Raw genomic sequence first — 23,883 nt, forward strand, 5'->3', positions numbered from 1 at the left:
CCAACTTCCCCAACAAAACCATACACACAAAACAACTAACGCGTCACAGCTCGTTTTCGCTGTGCGTCAGCTGCGACGCCGCCGCTACGTCGGAAGCGACGTTTGAATGGCGCGTCAGCACGTGTACCCCGCTGTCTATATTGAAAATTAAAATATAAATAATTCCTAAGTGATTTATCAGATTTTTGAAGATTTTTTTACTGCCTTATATATCGTTTTTTTCGATTTTCGGGGGAGGAGGAAATAAAAAAAATAAAATAAAAGCGTAGTGTCCTCGATATAGAAGCACCTACATACCAAATTTTGTTGCTTAGCTGCATGCTTCTTAGAGTGCGAGAAACACGCACTCATACAGACGCAGACAGAACATGACTATATCGAACTCAGCTCGCACGAGCTGATCAAGAATATTATATTAGCTTTTATGGGTTCTGCCACCCTCCTGTCTCACTGTTACAATACATTTGAGGTCAACTTCAATAATACCCTTTTTCTATTTTTTACAAAAATGTCAAAGTGTATACAAATAATATCCTTGGAGTAGATATATCCAGCTCGACGGGTCGCTGGCCAGCTGGCGACGTTAAACTTAAGGGGTGAATTTTTTTAAACTAGTAGAGTTAAAGACTCTTATTAATGTATAAGGGAACGATGTTTCATATGAAAACCAAAAATAAAATAGACAATAAAGCAATTTCCTATTTCCCATTTGTGTGCAACAAGTGTATCACGCTAGCAACATTTATCTACCCACAGGTGGTTGGTTGCTTAGGCAGAGCAACACAACAGCAACACTGAACAGTTTCATTGACCTAATGTTGGCAACATTTGTAGGAATTGCTGATGGACAACGCATATAAAAGGAGAAGCAAATGGCACAGTGTCAATCACAAATTCAGTAAACATTCTCGAGTGAACTACAGCTTGTGATTTCAAATTTAATATTGAGAAACGCTGAGCAAGAAAATGAAGTCGTTTACGTGTCTTGTGAATATTTCGTACATAATACTATTATTCGTTTTGTTGGGCAAATTTAGCACAGCAGGTAAAGCAGCAGGAGAACGTTAACTTGGAGAGCGGTGGATAGTTTTGCTCCCAACCACCCACAGGCAATTTATCTGCATTGCTTCGTGATTTTAAATCCTTGCTAATAAATCGCATTGAAGTACTTAATGTGATTAAGCAACGTCAATTTATTTATATTACGGCTGCTCAGTAATATATTTTTATTTTTCACAAGAACTGGAACATGACAAGAATCGCCGTGGCGCCAATATGGGCTTGTATGCGTTTCCACGCGTTGGACGGAGCGATCCCAGCCTGGCCAACAGTCTACACGACGCCAACGATGCGGCATCTGCCTATGAGAGTTTCTACAGCCTAAGCGATGCGTCTCCAGAGGATTTCGAAGGTGCGGAGCCCGAGAGTGAACAAACAAAATTATTAATGACAATAAACATTTACAGAGTTCCAAAAGCGCGCCAGCCTTGTGCCGTTTCCTCGTGTCGGTCGCGGCGGGGATGCAGAACTGCGCAAATGGGCACATCTTCTAGCGCTGCAACAGGCGCTGGATAAGCGCACTGGACCCAGCGCATCCTCTGGCATGTGGTTTGGCCCACGTCTGGGCAAGCGCAGCGTCAGTGCCAAGGATTTTTCAGCGGCAGCCAATGCACAAAAGGAACTGTACTAAGACCAAACTAGCAGTCGCAATCTAAACCTTTGACAGACACAAGCACAATGCATATGAATTATAATTAATTTAATGGGTATATAGCAAATATGTATTTTATATTATAATGGGCTGGTCTGGGCTTTCAATGCTTGATATCTTTACCTATGATTTGAACCCCCGAAATGCTTAACACATGTAAATACTGTGCAATAAATTCAAACAATAGTATGCAGCATTGAAAGTTGATGTGAAATGTTTATTCTAAAGACAATTGCGAAAAAATTATGCTTGTTATATAAAAAAATCGGTTGGATGTTACTGCTCTTGCTGTCTGAATTTACGCAGTTCCGTTTGTATTGCCTCAATAAGCGGCGCTGTCTGCGCACTTGGTCCGGGCGTATTTGCAGCACTCCGTGAGATCTCCAGTATGGTCTCGGGGCGATGGAAGGGCCCTGCGCTCAAGGGTCGCACCAGTGGGGAGTGGGAACCGTGCTTGCTGCTGCCCCAGGCGCTGTAAGTGGGGGAGGGCGGCTGCGTTGACTGTGCCGACTTTGGCGTCTTCTCCGGCTGTGCAGTGGCTGGCCGCTCTGTGCTGGTACTATAGGTCTTGGGCGGATAGCTGTAAGTCCAATGTTGCATATATAGTAGTGACGGTAGAAGTAGTTGTAGGGTTCTGTTGGTTACCTGGGCAAGCCTGCGGAGGAGCCGCGATGTTCGCGCTTAGTGACGCGTCGCTTGTTGCAAAAATCACGAGCTGGTAAAGGCGTGGGTAAATCATCCTGGCTATCATAGAGCTGCATAGCGCCCTCGAGCAGTCCCTCGTAATGGTTGCGTATGGCTGAGGCATCGTGCATGGGACTGCGGCTAAAGTCTGCCTCTGCGGAAGATGATTGGAGGAAGTTGAGTTGGGTTGAATGTTGAGAGTTGAAATTTTGAGTTGATTTTTGGAATTGAAATAGTTGTGGTCTCTATCTGGGTTTATTCTATTTGGTTAAGGTGCATGCAACAATAACAACGACTACAGTTGCGAGTTAGTAACGTGTCTGTGCCACAACTTGCACATCATGCGTATCATCATCATCATCATCATCATTATTATTATTATCACCATCTTCACCGGCCTCACCCTGCTTGTCAGCGCTGCTCACGCGTTTCTTGTGACGCTCCCAGACAATAGGACCCACCACGCCTGGATCCGGATTATCGCTGTGCGAGGCAGTTCGCATATTGCGCACTAAACTGGGCGCCTTGGGACTGGGAAAGCTAGCTGCTATAGTTGCAATGTTGGACTTGCTGGACCCGCCTTGAGGCGCAACTGTATTCACATTGTCGTAGTAGGTCACAAATACGGGATCAAGCACGCGATTTAGCGGCTCGGGCAGAGTGCTCTTGGGAAACGCGCGCACTGAAGCCATAGAGAGAAAGGAACCCACGCTGGCCGTATCCGAAGACTTTTCGCCCAGACTTCTACCTTGTATAAGCTGCTTGTTGATAGCCTGTGGCGAGCCCAGCTGTGCAGCATCCTCGTAATCCTTCTCGTTGAAGATGTTTTGCTGCTCGAGCAACTTGTTGCGATGATAATTATTGTGCGGATTGTAGGCTTCCGTGCGCTGGAAGTTCTCATAGCTGCGACGCAACTCTGGCGAGTTGCCTTCTTCCGTAGAGGAATGATCCTGCGCGCGTGCACTTTGCACTGGACTCGTCTCCAGCGAGCCCACCCGGTTCTCGTTCAAGTAACGACGCCTGGACTTGTGCCGCAACTTGTCGCTCTTCTTCTCCGATAACACCGATGCGTAAATGGTGTCCTCGTGACCTTCAGCGCGATCATACTGATGACGCCGTCGCTTGTGACCATCAAACAAACGAGCTGCTTTATCATCCAAAATACGCTGCACATCGGCGCTGGGCGGATTGATGGGACAATAGACCGACGAATCTGAAGTGTTGTCTGTGGAGGACAAGGAGTCACGGCGTGTACGCGTATGCGGCTCGGCCGGAGGTGCGGGAAACGTAATGCGTGGCTCACGCTCATACGCAATGTTCTGCACGCCAACATCGCGTGAGCGTATGGAGCTAGCTGCAGCCACAGTATCGCCACCGCTGTGCAACACCGTACCACGTGAGCTGGGCCGCATGGACTGACCCTCCGAGAGCAGTTCATTGCGTGAGGAAGTTCTACAAGTGTGATAATTATAAACAAATTATATTAAAAGCATGCCGACGCTACCTGTTGGCCTCCGTGAGATGCTCACGCTGTTGGGCACGTGTGCGGCCTAGCAGCAAAATGGCTACCAGCAGCAACAAGAGCAGTAAAATGGCCAGCGAGCTGATGACCACCAAGGCCACATTGTTTCTAACCGAGTTGAAGAAGCCCGCCTGACTGCTGTGCGGCACGGGCGCCAAGGCAGTGGCAGTGGGTTCACGTATATAAGCTGTGAGCATAAAAGAACAAAAGTCAGTAGGGTGAAGCCAAAGATTTTTGGGACACTTACGCTCCGATTTCATGTAAATGGATTTACCCATTGTGCTGGCTGCCTCCGATTCGCTTACTAGCTCCATGTCCTTGGCCGCAGTGGTAGCCAGCACGGGACGTCCATTCACCAAGACTGTGTAGATAAGCTCCGTTTGATTGGCCACAGGCCGTTCATTGCTGCATACATAATAAATAGAGTTAATCAAAAAGTTGTTGTTGTTGTTGACATGCTTGGCCTACAATTTCAGGTTAACATACGCGTCAGTTGCAGCGCCTTCATAGCCGCTATTGTTCCACTTTAAGACATCAGTTTCACTGATTTGCGTGCTGTTGTGTATGACGACCCGGACGCGCTCGTAGTCGCTGCGCAATAATGGTTGGGCTGGCAGCTCCTGTTGTTGTTGTTGACTTAGCAACGCCTCGCGCATTTCCTGCAACTTTTCGGATTTTCCATTTTGCTGTATAAGCTCCCAAGGGATCAATGTGACATAGGCGCTGTAGTCTATAGACTCGCTGCTGGTTGCTGTTGCTACTGTTGTTGTTGTGGGCAATGTTGAGCTGCCTAAATGCTCCTCTGACTCATCCATTTCACTCTCCCACTCGGGCTGCGCACCTGCAGCCCACTTAGTTTTGATTTGATGTACACCATGCTTATCCATATCCAATATTTCCACATCATCCCCCGGCCAATATGTGGTGTCAACGATTGGCCTAATTGTGGAAGCCTTAGCTGGCTGGCGACGCTCACGTGGCGCATTAATTGAAACGCCTGCAATTTGCTGTGCTCCATTTAAACCTAGATGGCGTGTTTGCTGTCTAACAGAGCCAAACGCTAATAAGTAAATTCTTACGTAGCCATAAGTTACTTACCTAGTGAATGCCAAGCGATAAAGTCGCGCTAGCTTATCCTCCAGCATGGGATTATCCTTGGCCGAATAGAAACCAGACATGACAGTTAACAACCAATATCGTCTATCTGTTGCAGAATAATTCAATGGCGGCATGCCAGGCGCCGAAAACTCCCAATTACCGCCGCCATCATCAGGCTTGCAGTCCAGGCATAAAGGTATTTCGATTTCCTTTGGGATAACTTTACATTCAATACGCTTCATTTTACGACTAACTGCTTAGCACTCACATTATTGCCGTCCACATAGACTGTGGCCACCACAGTTTCCGTCTTCACTATTACGTCCTTGCCCTTACTTATGCCCGTGTGCACTTTTTTTAAGAAATCAGGTGGCCCGTCACCTGACCCCGTCCAAAAAAAATCCTCCAAATGCACCTCATCCTTAACATCTGGGTAATCATTATCCAAGTCATCATCTGCAAGTGCAACATTATTATTAATGGCAATTTTACGCCTTGTTATTTGCAAGTTTCTTGAACCTGTAGTGCGTTACTATAGGAATAGGCTAGGCTTTGAGGGCAAAAAACTTTGGAGACAACGCCAAAAGAAATTGTATCTGCTGTCTTAACAAAAACTACTGCTGTAATCAAATGCTATTTGCAGCGTATTCACAAGTTGTTGTTGCTTACAACTTCTAGGCAGCAGATATTCATTTTATCGACAAATCAGTTAAATTGGTTACCTACCAACGTGCCCAGGACTTTCAGCAACTAGATTTTATTTTGGGTTACTTGCTATCAAGCGCCAGCATTATGTTTTCATGACTTATTTAAATTTGTACTAAGTTTGTTTGATCAATTAAAAAGCGATAGATACTGTTGCCATTGCCAAGTACCCAACATAGGTTGGTAAGCCACAAAACACTGCAGTCATTATGCTCAACTGCCCTCAATGATGATGACCAAACGACAAGGTAGACAATAATCATTTTTATCGATTACTTACCACTTGTTATGACCCCAAAAATAACAAAAAACCAAAAAAAAATACTATTACAGTATATTGTATATTGCGTGTAGAAACTTGCAATTAAGTTGAGTACATATTTGTGCAGCTGCGCTGATTTGCGAGCTTCTGGCCGGCGCGCAATTGTTTCATGCAATTATACATAAATTATATTGATTGTCCCAAATTTATTGTAGCCAAAAAAAATTGTTTACATAAGCCCCAACGCAACTGACGCATGAAACCAAAGGTCAGACACAGCAACACCTACCGCAGTTTTGAGGGGTCAGCTTGAGCTTTGACCATAAGCAGTGTGAGTGTAAAATGAAATAGTTACATATCAAAGCTCTGGATCTCTGAACAATAGGCCCATGCCTATGACAAATAATTTCTCGCTGGATTGTTGCTCAACTTACCGTGACTCAATTGTATCAGCGACTGTCCAACCTGTTCCGTTGCGCGCCCCCAGCACTTGCCCCAAAAACACTGCAACAAAAGTGTCACCAACAGTTTTACTTTCATTTTGTTGGTGTTTCACGCATTCAAACAGTCAAATAGACACTCGTAGTTGGTACTTGTATTTAAAACCTTTCACACATTATTGTCAAAATATTTATACATTTTTAATTAATCCTATTTTGTAAATTTTTATATTGCGTCGCGTTCTTACATCGCTGAATGTTAACCGGGAACTGAACACTACGTTCTAATCCAAAGTACAGGGGAGGCATTCTAGCTCTGTGCGCGCTCTGGTGGTTGTTTGTTGCTATTGTTATTCCAGGTTTGTTTACTTGGCAACTCATTCGCTTGTGCTCCGTCCTCTCTGTTTTGGCCGCTTTGTATCTGGTCAGTTACCTGTGGCAACAATCAAACAACCAAAATGCGCGCCAAGCTCAGACCCCACTCTCTTCAAAATAACAATGCAAAGTTCCCACCAGCACACGCCTCTTACTCCCAGCGCTTTTGTCTACATTTTACTCAGAGCGCTAGTTTCTACGTTCTTCTATTGTTGTGAATCGTACAAACAATTTTTCTCGCTAAATTAGAACTATGATTAGTTTTGAGCTTGAATGTAACTATTGTCAACATCAACAGGTGTCTCGGCTAGCGACCAACGGTTTTATATACTTTACAACACTTAAATGCAAAAGCGCAAAAGCTTACTCACTTTAGCTCTCTTACGAAAGCTGCTTGCTATGCTGTGTGCTTCACAATTGATTATTGATTGCTACGAGAAACATAGCAGCAACGAAATAAGAATTAAACGTTTACAAATTCTTAACGTTTTTCTTAACTATGTGAATTGCGTTTAGCTAAATATTGATAGTATTTTTAGAACAAAATCAGATATTATAATTGGCTCATTTCCAACAAACTTATTTCAGTCACACGCTCAATCGAAAAACGAATTCAATTTTAATATCAAGTGTGCAATAAATATGGAATTCCAGCTTATCGTTTAGATAACTATGGCTTTGAATTATATTTATGATATGAATGTATTTAAAAAACATAAACAATTTTCTAAGCATAATAAACTAATTTCAAGTAAACAAATATACCAAGAAGCTGTCGTAGATATGGGCTTAAAAAAATAACAAATCCAGTTTTGATATCAAGAACGGCAATTAATATGCTAACTGGAATTCCAGCTTAACGCTAAACAGAAGAATACCCAAATCAGATGTTATTCATGGCCGTAAGGTACAGCCAAAATTATTTTTAAGTTTGTCATAATTATGTGAGTCGTTAATTTACTAACAAAGTCAAAACTTTTCGGTGGCCTTGATTATGTTAATATGCCTAAATATAAATTAGACAGTTAATAGGTAATTAAAGTATTTAAAATGTACATTTGACTAATAAGACATGTCAAGGGTTTTTCGGATTTCTTTACAATAAATAAGAAAATAACTATGTACTTTAAGAAAAACACTTCGTACACAAAGATTGGAATGTGCATGGCAATTCCTGTTTTCTGTATAATTCTAAAACTTTACCCATGATTCATGCTCGCAAGCATTTGCAGATTTCAGATAAACTTTCTCGTGTGCAGTTGCTCCAGCTTGACAACAAACAATTGTAAACATTTATAATGCCATTAGCCAAAGCGTTGAAGCTTTAATTTCATTAATATTCACAGCTAATCAAGTATGGTTAGCATTCGTGTTTCGTAATTGGCGTGACTAATAATTAATTACGAAAAATAATTTAAAGAGTGCTGAAGACGCTTGATTTGGATGCAAATGCTTTATGCTGGCCAAGAAACGTTTAGATGCACCTTGGTAACTACCAATGACTGTCAAAGATAATTGCATAGGTTCACAGTGTACGAAGACAACAAAAAAAAGATTATTTCGTTAGCATTTAACACATCTAAGGTCAAATATTATTACGCAATATAAAACTTGTCTACCCAGATGACCACACGATAATGAAACACCTCAAGTTGATCTTGCCAAGAAACGAATTTGTACTTGCCAAGGTTCCAGTTTTAAACCAGTTCCAAACGCAACTCTATTATCAGCATTAATAATTATAGTACACAAATTAATCTTTTATCACTTTTGAAAGGTTGACAATGACAGACTTAGCCAGCGGCGGACTTCAGAGCACCGGGGCTCAGTTTGCGATTCTTAATCATATAGCGGGATTTGTAGCCATCCTTATCAGCTGTGTACATGGTAATAGTTTCGGTATCGGTCTTCTCATCAATTGAAGAGTATGTACCCATAACAACCAGCTGCTCCTCAGGGGTACCCGGATTCATAACAACACCAATTTCCTCGCGCTTGCTACCATTGGGCTCATCGATGCTATCAGAAAAATCAGACATTAGCTAATAATATTACTTATATTATTATATTACTAACTTGAAGCGATAACCCTCCTTGGTAGGCGCAAGGTTATAATAGTCCTGCATAATTGTGGGATAAATGTAGTCAAGAAAGCCAGCCGAGCAGCTAGCGGCCATCACAGCCAGCAAGGCAGAGCATAGTAGCTGTGAAATACAGATCACCATAAACACTCATTAGTTGCATTCTTCTAATAGAACTTGTTGGTGCAATTAAATGTTGATTGCGATTAGTACGCTAATTTGTTAGTTAAATGCCAGTATGCAGTTCAAGATTTAATTGCAAACACTTAAATACCAACACAGTCTCCACCCAGGCAGCTTGGCCTTTGGGGCGTTGGAGCTGCTACTAACCAATTTCGCAGCTGTCATGTTGATGCGCGCTGAAGTTCCCAATCGAGACTGAGAGTTCATTGTGTTGCGATTTAACAGCACAGATCTGCACAAGAATTCTAAAGCGACGAGCCGTTGGCGCTGCTACCATATGATGCGTCGTATACGTAATAATTTTCACATTAGTTGTTGTTACTATTCATTCAAACCGGTTCCACAGCATAGACAAACCAAAAAATTCAAATCCAACATTATTCTTAAGGCATTTTGTATTTTTATTTTTTTTTATTCATTTGACCAAATTAATTAATGATTAATGTGCTTCCCGTTTTTCAGTTAACTAAGGCCAATTCGAGAGTAGCTACCACTGTTTCTTCGCAAAGCAACAAGTGCTGCTATCATAAGATAGTTCATCTTAACAAGTTTTCGAGCTGCCTTCGTCAATTATATAATTTGTTCAAATTTTTCTAGCAATTAAAAAAGACTGTTTTGATTTGTGGCTCTTAAACTAAATTTAAATATTATTAGTTTACACTCTCATTTTCAAGGTCTATTTATATTTATGGAGCTGGTCTTCCTAAACCAGTTTTCAATTTATAATCTACTTGTTTATAGTTTGTCGCATAACTGTTAATGTCAAAATTCCAGCTTTCATGATACTAATATATTAACAACATGTCTTAAATAAACGCATAAAATGTGTACGCTGTGTATCAAATTATATACATTAAAAACATTTTTCTGCATATTTATATAATATTAATCCAAATCAGTTTTGTACAAAGCGAGACATTTTCCATTAAAGCATGCATCCATGTTTTTATTTTAAAACGTCACAATTCAAGTCCTAATTTTACTTTTGTAACTACTCAGTTTATATTTCACATATTATACACGACGAAAATTAATAGTTTGAGCTTTGAAACAGGACCATGGCAGATGAATACGAGCCAAATGCATTGGATCGCGAATTCGAAAGTTTCTTTAAAAAAGTCAGCTGCTTTGTGGTCACAGGTTTCCCCTACGAAGATCGGTGTGCGTTTGTATTGAACGCCACAAGTTGCATAGCCGGCACGAATTTTGTGCCCTACATGCGGATAATGTCCTGTGATATTGGCGTTCAGAACCAGTTCCAAGAGCTGGTCTTTGTCAGTGTGCTTTTGTTGCTGTGCTTTGAGCTGCTGCTCGGCATGGCCGTAGTGGTCAACTCTTACTACAGCCCGGCACTGAAGGTGCTCTCCCGCTTGTGCCGATTGAACGAACATTTAGCTGGAGTAACATTCCTAGCAATAGGCAATAGTACGCCGGATATGTTTTCTGATTTGTCGGGATTAGATGACGTATCGCCAGTGGTTGCTAATACATTTTCGCTCGCAATGTTTGTTACAATATTCACTGGAGGACTAATCTGTTACATGAGTCCTTTTAAGATGAATAAGCACGCCACTGTGCGGGACATACTCTTCTTTATTCTGGGTGTGTCGCTCCTGGAATATGTTGTTACGACGGGTAATGAAGTCACGTTAACAGAGTGCATTTTCATGTTTGTGGTATACTTTATGTATCTGATTGTCAACTTTGCGGATGTGTATCTTATGCGTGCAACCATGCGGCGTAAGTATTTGAATTTAGCGTCTATAAGTCCAAAGCCAATTAATAAGGCAATCGATTTTCTTTTCTTTTGTTTTTTTAATTATAATACAAATTTTTTTATACACATTGTGCAAATTAGACTTGATTGGCTTTTTAAAAATCAAGTTTTGTTCAATTTATTGGTTTCTGCTGCATACGAATCTCGATATGCACACAGTTCTGCTTAATATTTATTTTTGGCAAGACGACTCTATTCGACTTCCGCCTTATTACTTATATTGCAGATATGCTTCGACAAATAATCGTACTCGAAAAGCAGAACCTGACACCAGAGTTGAAAAAAAAATTGGAAACGTTACAAAAGAAATATAATTACTATGCCGAGGACGAGCACTTTCAAATATTACAAAGGCGATCGAGAGCTTTTTCGTTTAATACCGGAGGGAACTCTGATCGATTCACCTTTTCAACGAGAAAAACTGATATTCCTAGACATACCGTGGACATACATGGCAATCGAAATGTTTTTCATAGTTCCACAGTACCTAGAAATCATCGACTGTGCAAAGATTTTCTTGAAGCACTTAATCCCATTGATGTGTACAACTGGAAAAAGGCCAACCTCTCTCTGCGTGCATTTTACGTGGCCAAAGCGCCCGTTACAGTTATCTGTGTGCTTTATATACCACTAGTTGACTACGAGCTGGATAGGCACGGCTGGACCAAGCTGCTCAATTGCATACAAATCTTTCTAAATCCGGCAATCACGCTTATCGTTGGTCAAGCATTTATTTTCAGAGACAAAGGCACACTGTGGTATAATAGGATTCGCCATACCTATCAGTACGGTCTATACTCTTGCATTGTTACAATCCCGTTGGCATTTATCGTATTCTTGCACTCTCGCACCACTGTTCCACCAAGCTACCATTGGGTATACACCATTATGAATTTGACGGGTTCTATGTGTCTGATCTTTCAGACTGCCAGCGAAATATCCGTAATTTTGGGTGTTATTGGCAGTACCTTGGAAGTACCCAACGACTTTATGGGTGTCACTGTAAACACAATTGCCAATGGCTTGAGTGATGTAGTAGCTAATATGGTCATGGCCATGCAAGGCTATGAAAAAATGGCATATGCTGCATGCATTGGCAGCCCATTCTTTAATGTGTTGCTCTCCCACGCTGTTATGTTTATCACTATGAATATCCAAGGGAAGAAGGGTAATATTGATGCTCTGAATGGACTCTATGGGGAAAATTCGTATATATTTTTAAACTTGTCGCTCTTTCTAACATTGCTGTGGACATTAATCTTAAACTTTGAAGCTCGTCGTTCAGTTGGTGCATTCTCTATGGCCATATATATTTTATATATTTTATTTTCAATATTCATCTATCAGGGAGTTATACACTCATATAGCAAAGATCCGACTGTTCTCGATACTTTTGATATAGACGAAAACATATGAGTAATAAAAAAAGCATATGAACGACTTAATATTCTTCTTAAAGCAGAAGAGGTGTGATAAAATAATATAAGTTTAACTGCTCGCTTGAGCCATATACATATGTATGTCTGTAATACGATTTGGGCTTATAATATTTAGCGGTTTTACATAATATTTTCACCCTCATCTGTAGCATTTTCTCGATCGTTTGGATAAATAACGTCGGAAATTTCCATATCCATATTGACAGCGGTTCACGTTTTTGACACCATGCGAGCGTCGGTGCTGACTCTGCAGTGAATATGTAATGTGAGGCAAGCGCGAACTGTTGTGTATCTTTAGCAGAGTGCGTTTAGCTTAGCTCGGCTTACAAGCCATCTGTTTTGAACTGGCTTATCGCCACGTTTTATAATATCAAAGTTTTCAAGCACTAGTCCTTCAATTTAGATAGTTTTTTGATTTTAACTCACACAGAAAATAATACAAATTAAAACAAAAGAAAAATTTACAGTTTTAGACATTGAATAGAGACCATGGCCGATGAATACGAGCCCAATGCTATGGATCGCGAATTCGATAGTTTCTTTCATAAAGTTAGCTGTTTTGTGGTCACGGGCTTTCCCTACGAAGATCGGTGTGCGTTTGTATTGAACGCCTCAAATTGCATAGCTGGCACGAACTTTGTACCATACATGAAGATAATGTCCTGTGACCTTGGCTGCAAAAACAAATTCCAAGAGCTGGCCTTCATCAGTTTGCTACTGCTGTTCTGCGTAGAGCTGCTGATCTTCCTGGGCGTGGTGATCAACCAATACTATAGCCCGGCACTAAAGATGCTTTCACGGTTATGTCATTTAAACGAACATTTGGCAGGCATAACATTCTTAGCAATAGGTAATAGTACTCCTGATATGTTTTCTAATTTGTCGGCAATCAATGACGAAACGCCAGTGGTTGCAAATACATTGTCGCTGGCATTGTTTGTTACCATATTCACTGGAGGGCTACTCTGTTACATGACTCCTTTTAAGATGAATAAGCATGCTACTGTGCGGGACATACTCTTCTTTATTCTGGGTGTGTCCCTCCTGGAATATGTTGTGGCTGATACTAAAGTCAGGCTAACAGAATGCATTCTCATGTTCTTGGTGTATTTCATTTATTTGGCAGTGAATTTCGCCGATGTATATCTTATGCGTGCAGCGTTGCGGTGTAAGTATAAGAAATTAACTTTGGCATGTGACAAGCAAAATTAAGCCTGCACCTAGCTGGTTAATACCATTTCTTAACAACCCTTATCGCTTGTTATTGTAGCTATAAGCCGGACAATTGGCAAGCTACGGCGTTTACCAAAGACACCAGAGCTAGACGCGGAACTGGCAAAGTTACGTAAGAAATATAATTACTATGCTGAGGACGAAAACTTTGAAATAATACACAAGCCGGGTGACCAGTTTTTCAGTTCACAGGATATTGGAAAGAGTCGATTCACATTTGTAACAAGGAAAACAGGTGTCCGTCGATATACCGTCGACATAGATGGCAATCGAAATGTTTTTCATAATTCCAGAGTACCTAAGAATCATCGTCTGTGCAGAGAATTCATTGAAGCCATTAATCCCATCGATTCGTACAGTTGGGGCCGGGCTAGCCTTCTTACCCGCATTTATTACTTGGCCAAGATGCCCATTACTGTTATCTGTGTGCTTTATATACCTTTAGTCGACTACGAGCTGGACAAACACGGCTGGACCAAGCTGCTCAATTGCATGCATATCTTTTTAAATCCGGCAATAACGCTCATCGTTGGCCAAGCATTTATTTTCAGAGACAAAACAACTCTTTGGTACAAAAAGATTCTTGTAACCTATCATTATGGCCTATACTCTTGCCTAATAACTGTCCCGCTAGCAATTCTCGTATTCTTCCACTCTAGCACCAATGTGCCTCCAAAATATCACTGGTTGTTTACCATTATGAATTTATCCGGTTCAATGTGCCTGATCTTTGAGACTTCCAGCGAAGTGACTGTAATTCTGGGCGTTGTTGGCAATATACTGGATATACCAACTGATTTTATGGGCGTGACTGTTACCACAATAGCTAGTGGAATGAATGATTTGGTAGCAAATGTTGCTATGGCTTTGCAGGGCTATGAAAAAATGGCATATGCTGCCTGCATTGGCAGTCCGTTCTTCAAGGTGATGCTCTCTCAAGCTGTCATGTTCACCGCGATCCACGTTCAAGGAATAGTTGAGAAGAAAAACAAATATGGAAATTATGGGGATAATACGTACATATTTTTAATTTTGGGACTCTGTCTCACATTGCTTTGGGGCTCAGTGTTGAATTTCGAAGCTCGTCGCTCAGTCGGCATTTTCTCCATGGCGCTCTACGTAATATTTTTAATATTTGTCATATTCATTCAATTGGGCTTTATACACTCATATAGCAACGATCCATTTATTTTAGATACTTTTGACATAGACCGCAAAGAAAATATATAAATAATAAGTGTACAAATAATCAATTCAATTCAAGGAATATAACTATGACCGTCAATCCATTTCAATAATCTTGTGAAAAGACGCTTTAAAACGTTAGTGAATGTTCCTTACTGAACCCACGAGATACTACAGCACATAAGTACTACTATCGCTTTTGAAGATTTTTAGCTGCGGGCTCCAGTTGACATAGAGCTGACAACGTTAAAAAGTTCCGCAAGGATTCTAAAAAAAAAATGATAATTGAGTGAATGTTGTCCAAATAACTGATTGCATACTTTCCACTCTGCATTATAACTCAATTAAAATAATGCTGCATACTTTTTGGCAAGCTTCCAAAGTTTTCTTAAGCCTAATTGGTTTTTCAGTTAAATTGGTTTATTAATATTGTGAATACGAATACATCGAAAGGCTTAAGCAAACTTGTCTGGTAGCTTGGCAATAAAATTGCATTTGTGTTTGGTCAAAAGAACTTTGCAAAAATGCGGTCAGCCGACTGAAAATCATTAAAAAAAAAAATGACAACATAAGACTAAGAAGTATTTAATTACAACATCTATGTCACTTGATAATATAAAGATAATGACAATTAAGTGAAACAGAAGAAAATCTGCGCCGTTTGAGCTCATCTCTTGCTTGAGACACATAATGTTAACCATTTGCGCCAGATTTCAAAGCCTTGGCACTAAGCTTACGGTTTTTGATCTGAAAGCGTGTCTTATAGCCATTCTTGTCTGCAGTGTACATGGTAATGGTTTCTATATCAGTCTTGTCATCCACCGAGGAATATGTGCCCATGACAACCAGCTGCTCATCAGCTGTGCCTGGATTCATAACAACGCCAATTTCCTCACGTTTGCTGCCATTGGGCTCATCGATCCTGTTATATGTGCAAGCATCAATAATTGTAAATTATAAGTTTGTTTTTGTGCTTACATAAAGCGGTAGCCCTCCTTGTTGGGCACATGAGAATAATATTCCGAAATTATTGAAGGCAGAAAGTTATCTAATAAGCCAGCAGAGCTGCTGGCTGCCAGGGCAGCCACCAGTGCAGCAAGAAGCAGCTGAGGATTTGAAAATTGTAAAGGAGTAACTAAGTATTTTAGAATACATCTTGGAATTGCCTTGCTTACCAATTTAGCAGCTTTCATGTTGATACTAGCTCTACAACTCAATTGATACTGAGCTGCTGTTTCGCTAACTTAGATGCAAACTAAACTTAGACGCTGTCGCTAAGACATGTGTCACATATGTATACATTTTTAATGTAAAACCGGTCTAACCTAAAATCTTAAAGCCATAAAAAATGCACAATCTGTAATTGCAAAGAAGCATTTCTTAAATTTGCATGCAGTGTATAAACAGACGTGGGCGTGAAATTATATACTTTGTTTGTAAAATGCCACTTGATTCATCCGAACTAAGTAACTTATGTGCGCCGCTTTGACAGTCGTGTACTTAATAGCTATGTAATTGACTATAAATATATTCAAACCGGTCAGCAATGTAGAATTTATGCTAAGTTGTTAAGAAGACTCGCCGTAGCTTGTGGCTAATAGATAATAATTTTTCTTGCATACTTCTAGGCAACAGCAGTGCGCTGACCCTAGAAGCTGCGCACGCCTATGGAGAATTAAATGAGCCATTCTAAGCATTAGTTTGAATAAATTCAAAGTAAAAAAAATAATTTGTAAATTAATTTTAATGCACGTACTATTATGTATTTTTATTTTATTTGGTGCGTCAGCAGAGTCAACAAAAAGTTGGTAATATCTGAATTAGTTGTCAGTTTAAAGATTCTAGTGGTAGTAGCATGTTTGGTGCAACGTTAAATGAAAGAAGTCATTGGGCTATGCTAGCCTTAGGCCTGGGTATATTCCTTAGTCTTGTTTACCCTAACTTTACAGCCGAAGTAACGACCAAAACTAATAATGCGGAGAGCTTAGTAACCCTTCCTCAGAACTGTAGCTGCTCTATAAAGATGTCCTGCACCTGCTGCCAGAGTGTGGCTGTAAATGCTGTGAAACTAACGAAAACAGGTACGAAAACGATTCAATATTCTACTCAGTTTCTTTTAACATTTGCTTTAAAGTTTGCATGATATTTAAAATCAATTTGTTTGCCGGCAATGCGGACATCACAATTAACTATGAGGGTAAGACGCTGACCAAGATGACACTTGATCCCAAGAAACCACCCAGCGTCTGCTTGCCCGTGGTGTCAAAGTACACACCCTTGGACTTATGCGTAAAGTTCAATGCAAAGCTGGATGGATTGACAGACATGAAAATTTGCTCAGTGCTGTATTGCAGCAACGACGGCAAGCAGATAATGCAATATGATTTTCCCTGCATCAAGGCAGGCGCGAATGGTGTAAGCATGGCCTAATGGCCTGGCCACTGCTAATGCTCACTGCTCAGAGTTAATAAAAACAAAAAGTGTATCGTTTGAATGCTTTATTTTCGCTTCTCGTTTAGATATAAGTTTAATGGGTATGTCTAAAAAGATGTTGCAGCTAAGTTAAGTTAAGTCAAGGAGTTAAAGCACAATTCATTATCAATCAAGCAAGAGCTCTGTATATACAAACAACTAGTGCAGCTTAAGTATAGGCCTTATAGGTGTTACAGCTAATTGCGTTAGTCTGAGAATCAATTAGTTGGGGAGAAAAACAAAAAGTTATATATGTATGTATGCTGAGCCCGTCATGCCTTGAATCCCAAAAAGAAACATTAGCCACAGCTGGGCGGGCTAACAGTGAAAGAAATTAAACAATTTTTACACATAAACTTACAACTGAAGATCACACAAAGGACTGCTAAACTTAAAGGCTATGCTACTAGGTAAGTAGCGCTCTAATCGCTCGCTTATGCATACGTGTATAATTATAGATATATTGTTTATCCCTAATCGTTTTGTTGATCAATGCTTCATCGTTTATCGCTTAGGTGTACTAACTAGGGATGGGGCAGGCCATTTCCACGTCTGTTATCCGACTAACTTCCAACGCCAATCCTTTCGAGAGCTGACCTCCACCAGCCACATCCAGCTCCAGTTCAAATGCTGCCCACTGTTGATGACACTGTGGGTGTTGCTCCTCCTCTTGCTGTTGCTGTTGCTGTTGGTTGCGGCACATCGCTCACAATCGCCTTGCACATGACCATCCTGACTCCGGCGAGGAAGTCGGTTAGGTAACATCATGTGGGTCGTGGCGGTGCCGCCGCCTTACGCGAGGCGCACATTAACGCAGCGGGTGGTGGCGGTGGTGCACTGCGCATTCTTGGCACCGGCTTCAATGGTTGCTGCTGTTGCTTGGGCTGCGTTGTTATAACCTTTGGTATAGTACCCAGACGCTTTGCTTTTACAAGATCCGCATCGGCGCCACCTTCGGAACTAACCGAATCGTAGGAAGAGGGCGTGGGTGAGTGCCTGCGATTACCCTGCTCATCCAATTCAGCCTCGTCGTCATCCTCTTCGTCTTCCTCGATCATGGTGCGAAACTCCTGTATGGAGTCATTAAGCGCCCACAACTGTGACAGCAACGAGAGATCCAATTGACGCAGCCCGTGCTGAAAGAGATACAGAAACATAAAATGCAACGTTAATTTAAGTCCACTGCTTGCCACAAATATTATTAATATTCATCATATACATGTTCTTGACGTGGCCACCAACGCGCAAACCAACTTTCAAAAAAAAAAATATATATATTATACATATATACATATAAAAACCAAGGCAAGCACCCATAAGATACAGCGTTGGACTAGCTGACTAACTGACTGTCTGACTGACTGACTGACTGCTGTTGTTATTGCTATTGTTGTTGTAATTCTTTGCATGGCATTGATTGACAGCGCCACCCAACGACTAAAACTGACAACGGGCACACCCACAATGCCATAAGAAAGGTTTGGCGCTGCCGTCAAACGAGAATCTCAGCTAGAGTCGGCTGAGAATTATGACTTCCTTATGGCAGCTAGATTGCAGTTAGAGTAACGTTATTACAGATATATGTATATATGCCACAAGGAAACTTTAGCCGTAAAGGCAAGATATTTCAATTTTCATTAATTTATGTATTGCACAATGCTGATCAACAGCTTAATTTTATATACAAATTAGTATTGACTGCGAGTCTCATACTAAACTTGTTGCAGACTCTTGGCCACATGTTGCTAGCAACATGTTGAGCAACACTGCTTACTTATAATTTCTGCTCGCTTGCCTAAGCAATTACTCAAAGGGTATGCACAGTTGGCTTATCATCATTGTCTGCCTTTCTAATTTGCCATTCTTTTTGCATTTTCACCATTGCATATTTATGCCAAGAGAGCATTCATCAATCTACGGGCAGCTGCTACTATCATTGCCTGACATTTAACAGTTCAGCGCACTGTCAAGGAGACGCGTTGTGGAGTGGAGTGTGGAGAGCGGAAAGCGAAGAGACTTAACCTAGCTTGTCTCCTGGCTACATGCGTTCGAAACCGCATTAGCGGCATTAAGTAACTTGACAAGAGTTTGCGGCACTTTTGATAGCGCCAGACAGTTGGCAAGCACTGTAGCCAAACTGAAGCCATTCATCTAACCATATCTTTTAGCATATGGGCACCATATATATAGTTGTATGGGTAGGGGAGGCGAGTGGCTTGCATACATTGCCTTGGCCTGCATTCGGCGCCGCGTTTTGAGCCCGCTTGAGCTGACAACTAGACACTTGTGGTCAAAATGAAAGTTCCCCTGTCGCTCTCGACTAGGAAGGAAAAATCTCATTTGTCAATTAATATCGCCGCATAATATCTCGCTTAAGCAAAATGAACAGAAACGAAAACGAAAAGAAAAGAAAAGCACAACACAACTTTCTGCCAAGCATTAAACAAATCCGCTCAGACCCCTCCCACTACACTGCACTACACTACACTACACCACACCACACTACACTACACTACATTAAAGCTGCAGCTGGGCGACTAATACGCCAGACGCCAGCGGCGACAGCAAAAGCAGCTGCAGCAGCAGCAGCATCTGGGGATCAAAACGATGTTGCAATCTGATATGCCCCAACTGGCTACAACTGTTTGCTGTTTGCCTTGCAACAATGTCTCTAATCCTGACAAATCAAGGCAAATACTTATACTTATATACAGACGAAAGTTGACTTTTGACTTGCTGGCTTTGGCATTTGCATTGGGCACACTATTAGCCCACATGTAATTGGCACACACGCCCTCGCCTGCAGCTCAGTATGTTAATTAGCGCTTAATTGGCATTAGAGACTGCAAGCGCCAACAAGTGCAGCCACCCACAGCCCTGACAGTCGCTGGCATAGTTTACACGCCCACCTACGCTGTACGATATAGCCTATAGCTATATGTATATATTTCCGCATTACTTGCCATATGCAAAGCGCCTGCAGTCTTTCAGGCATATTTACATAAATGGCAAGAACTTTGTATACAAATTGAAATGGAAATATGGCCAAAGTTGAGGGCAAAGCAGATCAGGGAACTGTTAAATCTGTGTGCCGAAGACAAACAGCCGCCAAAGTTTTGTGGCTTCGGCTTCGGCAGCAAAATTGCAATAACTTGCAACCGCAATAAGAACTAGACAAAGCCAAAGCCGCAAAGAAGATTAAACCGTACACAGAGTTTTTCTTACGATTGCAAAACTGGGCGTATGCGCAATACCTGTGTCTGTGACTCAAAACTGCACACGCTCAATGGCACTTAAGCATGGCCAAGTAATTACCCAAGCAAATTAAACTGCTGGCTTAATTAGCAGCATCATGTGTGTTGACATTGAAAAGCAAATGAAGCTCAAGTCAAACAGACATCAAATGGCGCTGAGCAACTGCTCGGCTGAGTATATTTATCTACTCTTAATGTATTGCAGAATTCTTTGCCTAATTATATAAGAATTTAAAGTGAGTTTACTGTCAGAGTTTGTCACGCTTTTGTGGCCTCATGCAAAACAAATTACAAGAATTTTTATTCGCCAGTCATCCAGCCCCAGACATCGTCGCAGTTCTTTTGCTTTACCTCAGCTTCACACCGCTGTGCCACAAATTTAGCATTAATGAGTTTTTAAACCGCAGATTCTTAGAGCTCTTTTTGTAGCCGGCATAAGCGATAGTTGTCAGCTTGCAGGTCTGAGGGCTTGTCTGATGGTTACTCTAATGCAATCAGCGACATCAACTGTCACTGCATGCAATTAAGCGCAACATATGGCGCCATTAGCTGGAGGGAATAACTTTCGCTTAAGTGTCATAAAATGCAATCGATAATGTTGGAAAATTAAATTAGTCCTAAGCGCATTGCGTACAAATGGCTTAGAAATGCACATATTTAAAATTATTGCGCTTGTGCTGGTGCTGGTGCTGGTGCTTGTTGTGTTGTGTTGTGACGACAGAAGCCGTAAAAGTACAAAAATATAAAATGTATCTCGTGGATGCAAACGACAATAAACTAGCTAGCGAATGGCAATGACACGCGACACATGCGGCAAGCTGTTGCCTGCATTTATGCATTATGCATGCACATACATATGTAACTCGTATACTTCTATCTTTAGCTTGAGTGTGGCACTGAGACAGCGACGCAGACGCTGCAAGCAGACGCCTTTAGGGCAAGACGGACCGGACCGGACCGGACGGCAGGCAGCATATCAAACATGCATAAGCATACTACCAAACTACCAACTATGCTATGGGTTTGTGATTGTGTTTGTGTTTGTGTTTGTGCTTGGGTTTGAACTTTGAAGAATGCGCGACAAATGCGGAAGCGCCTCCCCAGAGATGAGCTTGGCCAAAAATATGCTTTAGACCATTGTCGCTGCAATTGTTGTACCATATTGTTGCAACTTCATTTAGCCAGCTACGCTGCTGTCGTCGCTGTCGATTTTACAACACAGCGACGACAAGTTTTTGGCATTTGCCTTTGCTTGCTTGACGACGACGACAATGCAGTCACGCCTTTCAACTTAAGCGCCAACACACACTCAACACACACACACACACAAATATAGACACACTCTAGGCTAACAAAAGCAACGGTCTTTGTCGTTGGCGACATTTTGACGTGCCCAGAACATTGTATGGCAAGCTGTCAACTCTGGAATTTTGCACACAATTTCGTTTTCGATTTTTCGCTTCTTTGCACTTGCCTTGGCGCTGCCCCCACTATCCAGCAGTCGCTTATTTATTGCGTTTACTTACTGTGTGTGTGTGTGTGTGTGTGTGTGTGTGTGTGTGTGTATTTCACGCCATTCATACTCAGCCGCAGCAGTTGCTTCTGCCTTCTATCACCGCTCGAACTGCTGCATGTCTTCATGGCACGTACGCGACGATAAAATGTCAATGATACGATATTCGTATGAGTATAAGTTGCACATCCTATACACGCTACAGTTCATCTAACGGTCTTATAAGCTTGTTATGCATGTGGTTGTGTGCCAAAAAACGAGTCCACGTGTTGGTATGTGCAAATCAAATTTGAATCTGTTCCAGCTCTAGACAATTCAATTTGCTGGCAGCACACACACCAACACCCGCTTTATATGCAAGACATAATGCCCTCATATCGGTGGAGGATCAGTCGGCATATCTAATGCCGATTTGACAAGCGCGTTGTCAATCATATATTAAAATTATCTATCGAGATAAATCCCTAAAGCATTCGCAAACATTGCAAGAATCAGGAAAAAACTTAAGAACAGTAAGCTGAGTTACAGCATTTAAATCCAGTTTCTGATGTTCCATATGCAATAGCATAACATTAGTTGCATATCATAACATATCAATAACATTATGCTAAGCGGACGGGCAAGCCTGTCACATCTCTAATCTCTAAATTTTCACAATATACTCTTTTTATTAATTTGTACAATCTTATCATATGAATTACGCATAAAACTCTTAAAATTTAAGATTCAGATAAAATGTGCACGCATCGATTGCATAAAGTTTCAAAATCGTTGAGGGTTCTTCATGCTATTGGGTTGCCTGGAAGCAGTTTTACTGTTTTTAAGCAGTTGCCTAGTGGCATTAAAACACACATAGGACAGCAACAATTGCCGACTAGTTGCAATTGGGCACGCAGCTGCCGACAGCAACAACAACAACTGCCATGTGCAACATGCAGCATAAAAGTTGCCAAACCAAACGGTAGCCAAAACTTAGCTAGAGAGCCATAAATAAAACCGTTTGGACAACATTTTTCATATGTTTTGCTTGCAACATTATGTAACAAGCTGTGCCTGATGCCGCACTGATTGATAAGCCAAACAAACAATCACAGCAGCAACATGTACCTGCTCTATAGCCAGCAGCAGTTTAAAGAATAAGTTTTCAAACAAGGAAATTCGAATATGCATAAATAAATAAGTATGTTGGACAAACGTCATAATGCCAGCTTAATTGCTTGCATAAATAAAAAGAGAAAGACAATTCACCAAATTATTTGTCAATGTGATTCATCTAAATGCATGTGTGTGTGTGTGTGTGTGTGTGTGCGGAGCTGCCACAGCCGCAATGGCAAATTTTTATTGCAAAATATTGTTAAACTGATTTCAGCCTGGTTTGTAGTTAATTTTGGCTTTGGGCAAATTAAGTGCAGTGCTGTGAGTATGTTAATCTATAGACCAGCGCACGAATGTGCTGTGTTGCATGCCCCCAACATGTAAGCTGTTGCCATTGTTGCATGCCCCCATTTGGCATTTGCCAACTATACAAATGCGCCCCAGAAGCGCAACACAAACTATCATGACAATCGAGCGAGCGAGCGGGCGTGCGGGCGTTCCGTCGGTCGATCGGTCGGTCGGTCGAACGATCGCTGCAAGCTGGAGAAGATTGCAGAGATTATAAGAAGGCAACGCTTTGGCATCGAATGCGTTTTGTTGCATGTGAGCGCTAATTTTTGTAATTTGTGTGCAACTGTCAACGCAAAGGCGAGCCAGCGGTGCCTAGTGGCTGCCACTGCGACCAGGATTGGGAAGCCAAAACTTTCACTTACTTCCAAAGCCGCCGCAGCAGCAGCAGCAGCAGCTTAAGCTTTAAGCCGCAGCCTCAACTTCAGTTGTAGAGCTATTGAGGTGACTCTGTTTTGATTGTAAGCGAAATGCGAATGTTTATTTGTTTGTTTATTGACTTGGGC

At 41.4% G+C, this 23,883-nt stretch overlaps 8 protein-coding genes across 10 annotated transcripts in view; 4 read left to right on the plus strand and 4 right to left on the minus strand.

Annotated features, from left to right (window-relative positions):
• Nucleotides 1-910: 910 nt before the first annotated feature.
• LOC108601920 (cardio acceleratory peptide 2b) lies at nt 911-1,910 on the plus strand. The gene is made up of 3 exons (XM_017989898.2): nt 911-1,045; nt 1,241-1,411; nt 1,467-1,910. The coding sequence occupies exons 1-3, from the start codon at nt 967-969 to the stop codon at nt 1,688-1,690; spliced, it is 474 nt and encodes a 157-aa protein (XP_017845387.1). The 5' UTR covers nt 911-966; the 3' UTR covers nt 1,691-1,910.
• A 31-nt stretch (nt 1,911-1,941) lies between these two features.
• On the minus strand, nt 1,942-6,522 carry LOC108601621. Its single transcript, XM_017989520.1, has 9 exons — nt 6,417-6,522; nt 5,284-5,471; nt 5,016-5,224; nt 4,386-4,961; nt 4,165-4,322; nt 3,900-4,104; nt 2,799-3,847; nt 2,357-2,549; nt 1,942-2,291 (listed from the first exon to the last, which is right to left on the minus strand). The coding sequence occupies exons 1-9, from the start codon at nt 6,520-6,522 to the stop codon at nt 1,988-1,990; spliced, it is 2,988 nt and encodes a 995-aa protein (XP_017845009.1). The 3' UTR covers nt 1,942-1,987.
• A 1,927-nt stretch (nt 6,523-8,449) lies between these two features.
• LOC108604298 (endocuticle structural glycoprotein SgAbd-9) lies at nt 8,450-9,255 on the minus strand. Its single transcript, XM_017993715.2, has 3 exons — nt 9,209-9,255; nt 8,874-9,001; nt 8,450-8,816 (listed from the first exon to the last, which is right to left on the minus strand). Exons 1-3 carry the CDS (start codon nt 9,224-9,226, stop codon nt 8,591-8,593), a joined length of 372 nt encoding a protein of 123 aa, XP_017849204.1. The 5' UTR covers nt 9,227-9,255; the 3' UTR covers nt 8,450-8,590.
• Nucleotides 9,256-10,039: 784 nt separating this feature from the next.
• On the plus strand, nt 10,040-12,293 carry LOC108604296 (mitochondrial sodium/calcium exchanger protein-like). The gene is made up of 2 exons (XM_017993713.2): nt 10,040-10,801; nt 11,065-12,293. Exons 1-2 carry the CDS (start codon nt 10,120-10,122, stop codon nt 12,252-12,254), a joined length of 1,872 nt encoding a protein of 623 aa, XP_017849202.1. The 5' UTR covers nt 10,040-10,119; the 3' UTR covers nt 12,255-12,293.
• A 404-nt stretch (nt 12,294-12,697) lies between these two features.
• Nucleotides 12,698-14,746, plus strand: LOC108604295 (mitochondrial sodium/calcium exchanger protein-like). Of its 3 annotated transcripts, none has more exons than XM_017993712.2 (3): nt 12,698-13,445; nt 13,548-13,745; nt 13,804-14,045. In XM_017993712.2, exons 1-3 carry the CDS (start codon nt 12,767-12,769, stop codon nt 13,953-13,955), a joined length of 1,029 nt encoding a protein of 342 aa, XP_017849201.1. In that variant the 5' UTR covers nt 12,698-12,766; the 3' UTR covers nt 13,956-14,045. The 3 variants fall into 3 exon arrangements, with proteins under 3 accessions (XP_017849201.1, XP_017849200.1, XP_017849198.1); XM_017993711.2 differs by having other exon boundaries at nt 12,700-13,127; nt 13,185-13,445; nt 13,548-14,746; XM_017993709.2 differs by having other exon boundaries at nt 12,700-13,445; nt 13,548-14,746.
• Nucleotides 14,747-15,284: 538 nt separating this feature from the next.
• On the minus strand, nt 15,285-15,901 carry LOC108604297 (CG15515). The gene is made up of 3 exons (XM_017993714.1): nt 15,871-15,901; nt 15,674-15,801; nt 15,285-15,617 (listed from the first exon to the last, which is right to left on the minus strand). The coding sequence occupies exons 1-3, from the start codon at nt 15,886-15,888 to the stop codon at nt 15,389-15,391; spliced, it is 375 nt and encodes a 124-aa protein (XP_017849203.1). The 5' UTR covers nt 15,889-15,901; the 3' UTR covers nt 15,285-15,388.
• A 562-nt stretch (nt 15,902-16,463) lies between these two features.
• On the plus strand, nt 16,464-17,460 carry LOC108603739. The gene has a single exon (XM_017992796.1). The coding sequence runs from the start codon at nt 16,835-16,837 to the stop codon at nt 17,123-17,125; it is 291 nt and encodes a 96-aa protein (XP_017848285.1). The 5' UTR covers nt 16,464-16,834; the 3' UTR covers nt 17,126-17,460.
• Nucleotides 17,461-17,908: 448 nt separating this feature from the next.
• LOC108603738 (putative uncharacterized protein DDB_G0277255) overlaps nt 17,909-23,883 on the minus strand; it is a 29,795-nt gene continuing 23,820 nt past the window's right edge. Inside the window, exon 3 of the mRNA XM_033294230.1 lies at nt 17,909-18,303. Coding sequence (XP_033150121.1) covers nt 17,932-18,303 — 372 coding nt within the window. The 3' untranslated portion in view covers nt 17,909-17,931. The remainder of the gene's footprint in view (nt 18,304-23,883) is intronic.

The sequence above is a fragment of the Drosophila busckii genome, chromosome 3R, assembly GCF_011750605.1.
Source record: "Drosophila busckii strain San Diego stock center, stock number 13000-0081.31 chromosome 3R, ASM1175060v1, whole genome shotgun sequence".
Taxonomy (NCBI): domain Eukaryota; kingdom Metazoa; phylum Arthropoda; class Insecta; order Diptera; family Drosophilidae; genus Drosophila; species Drosophila busckii.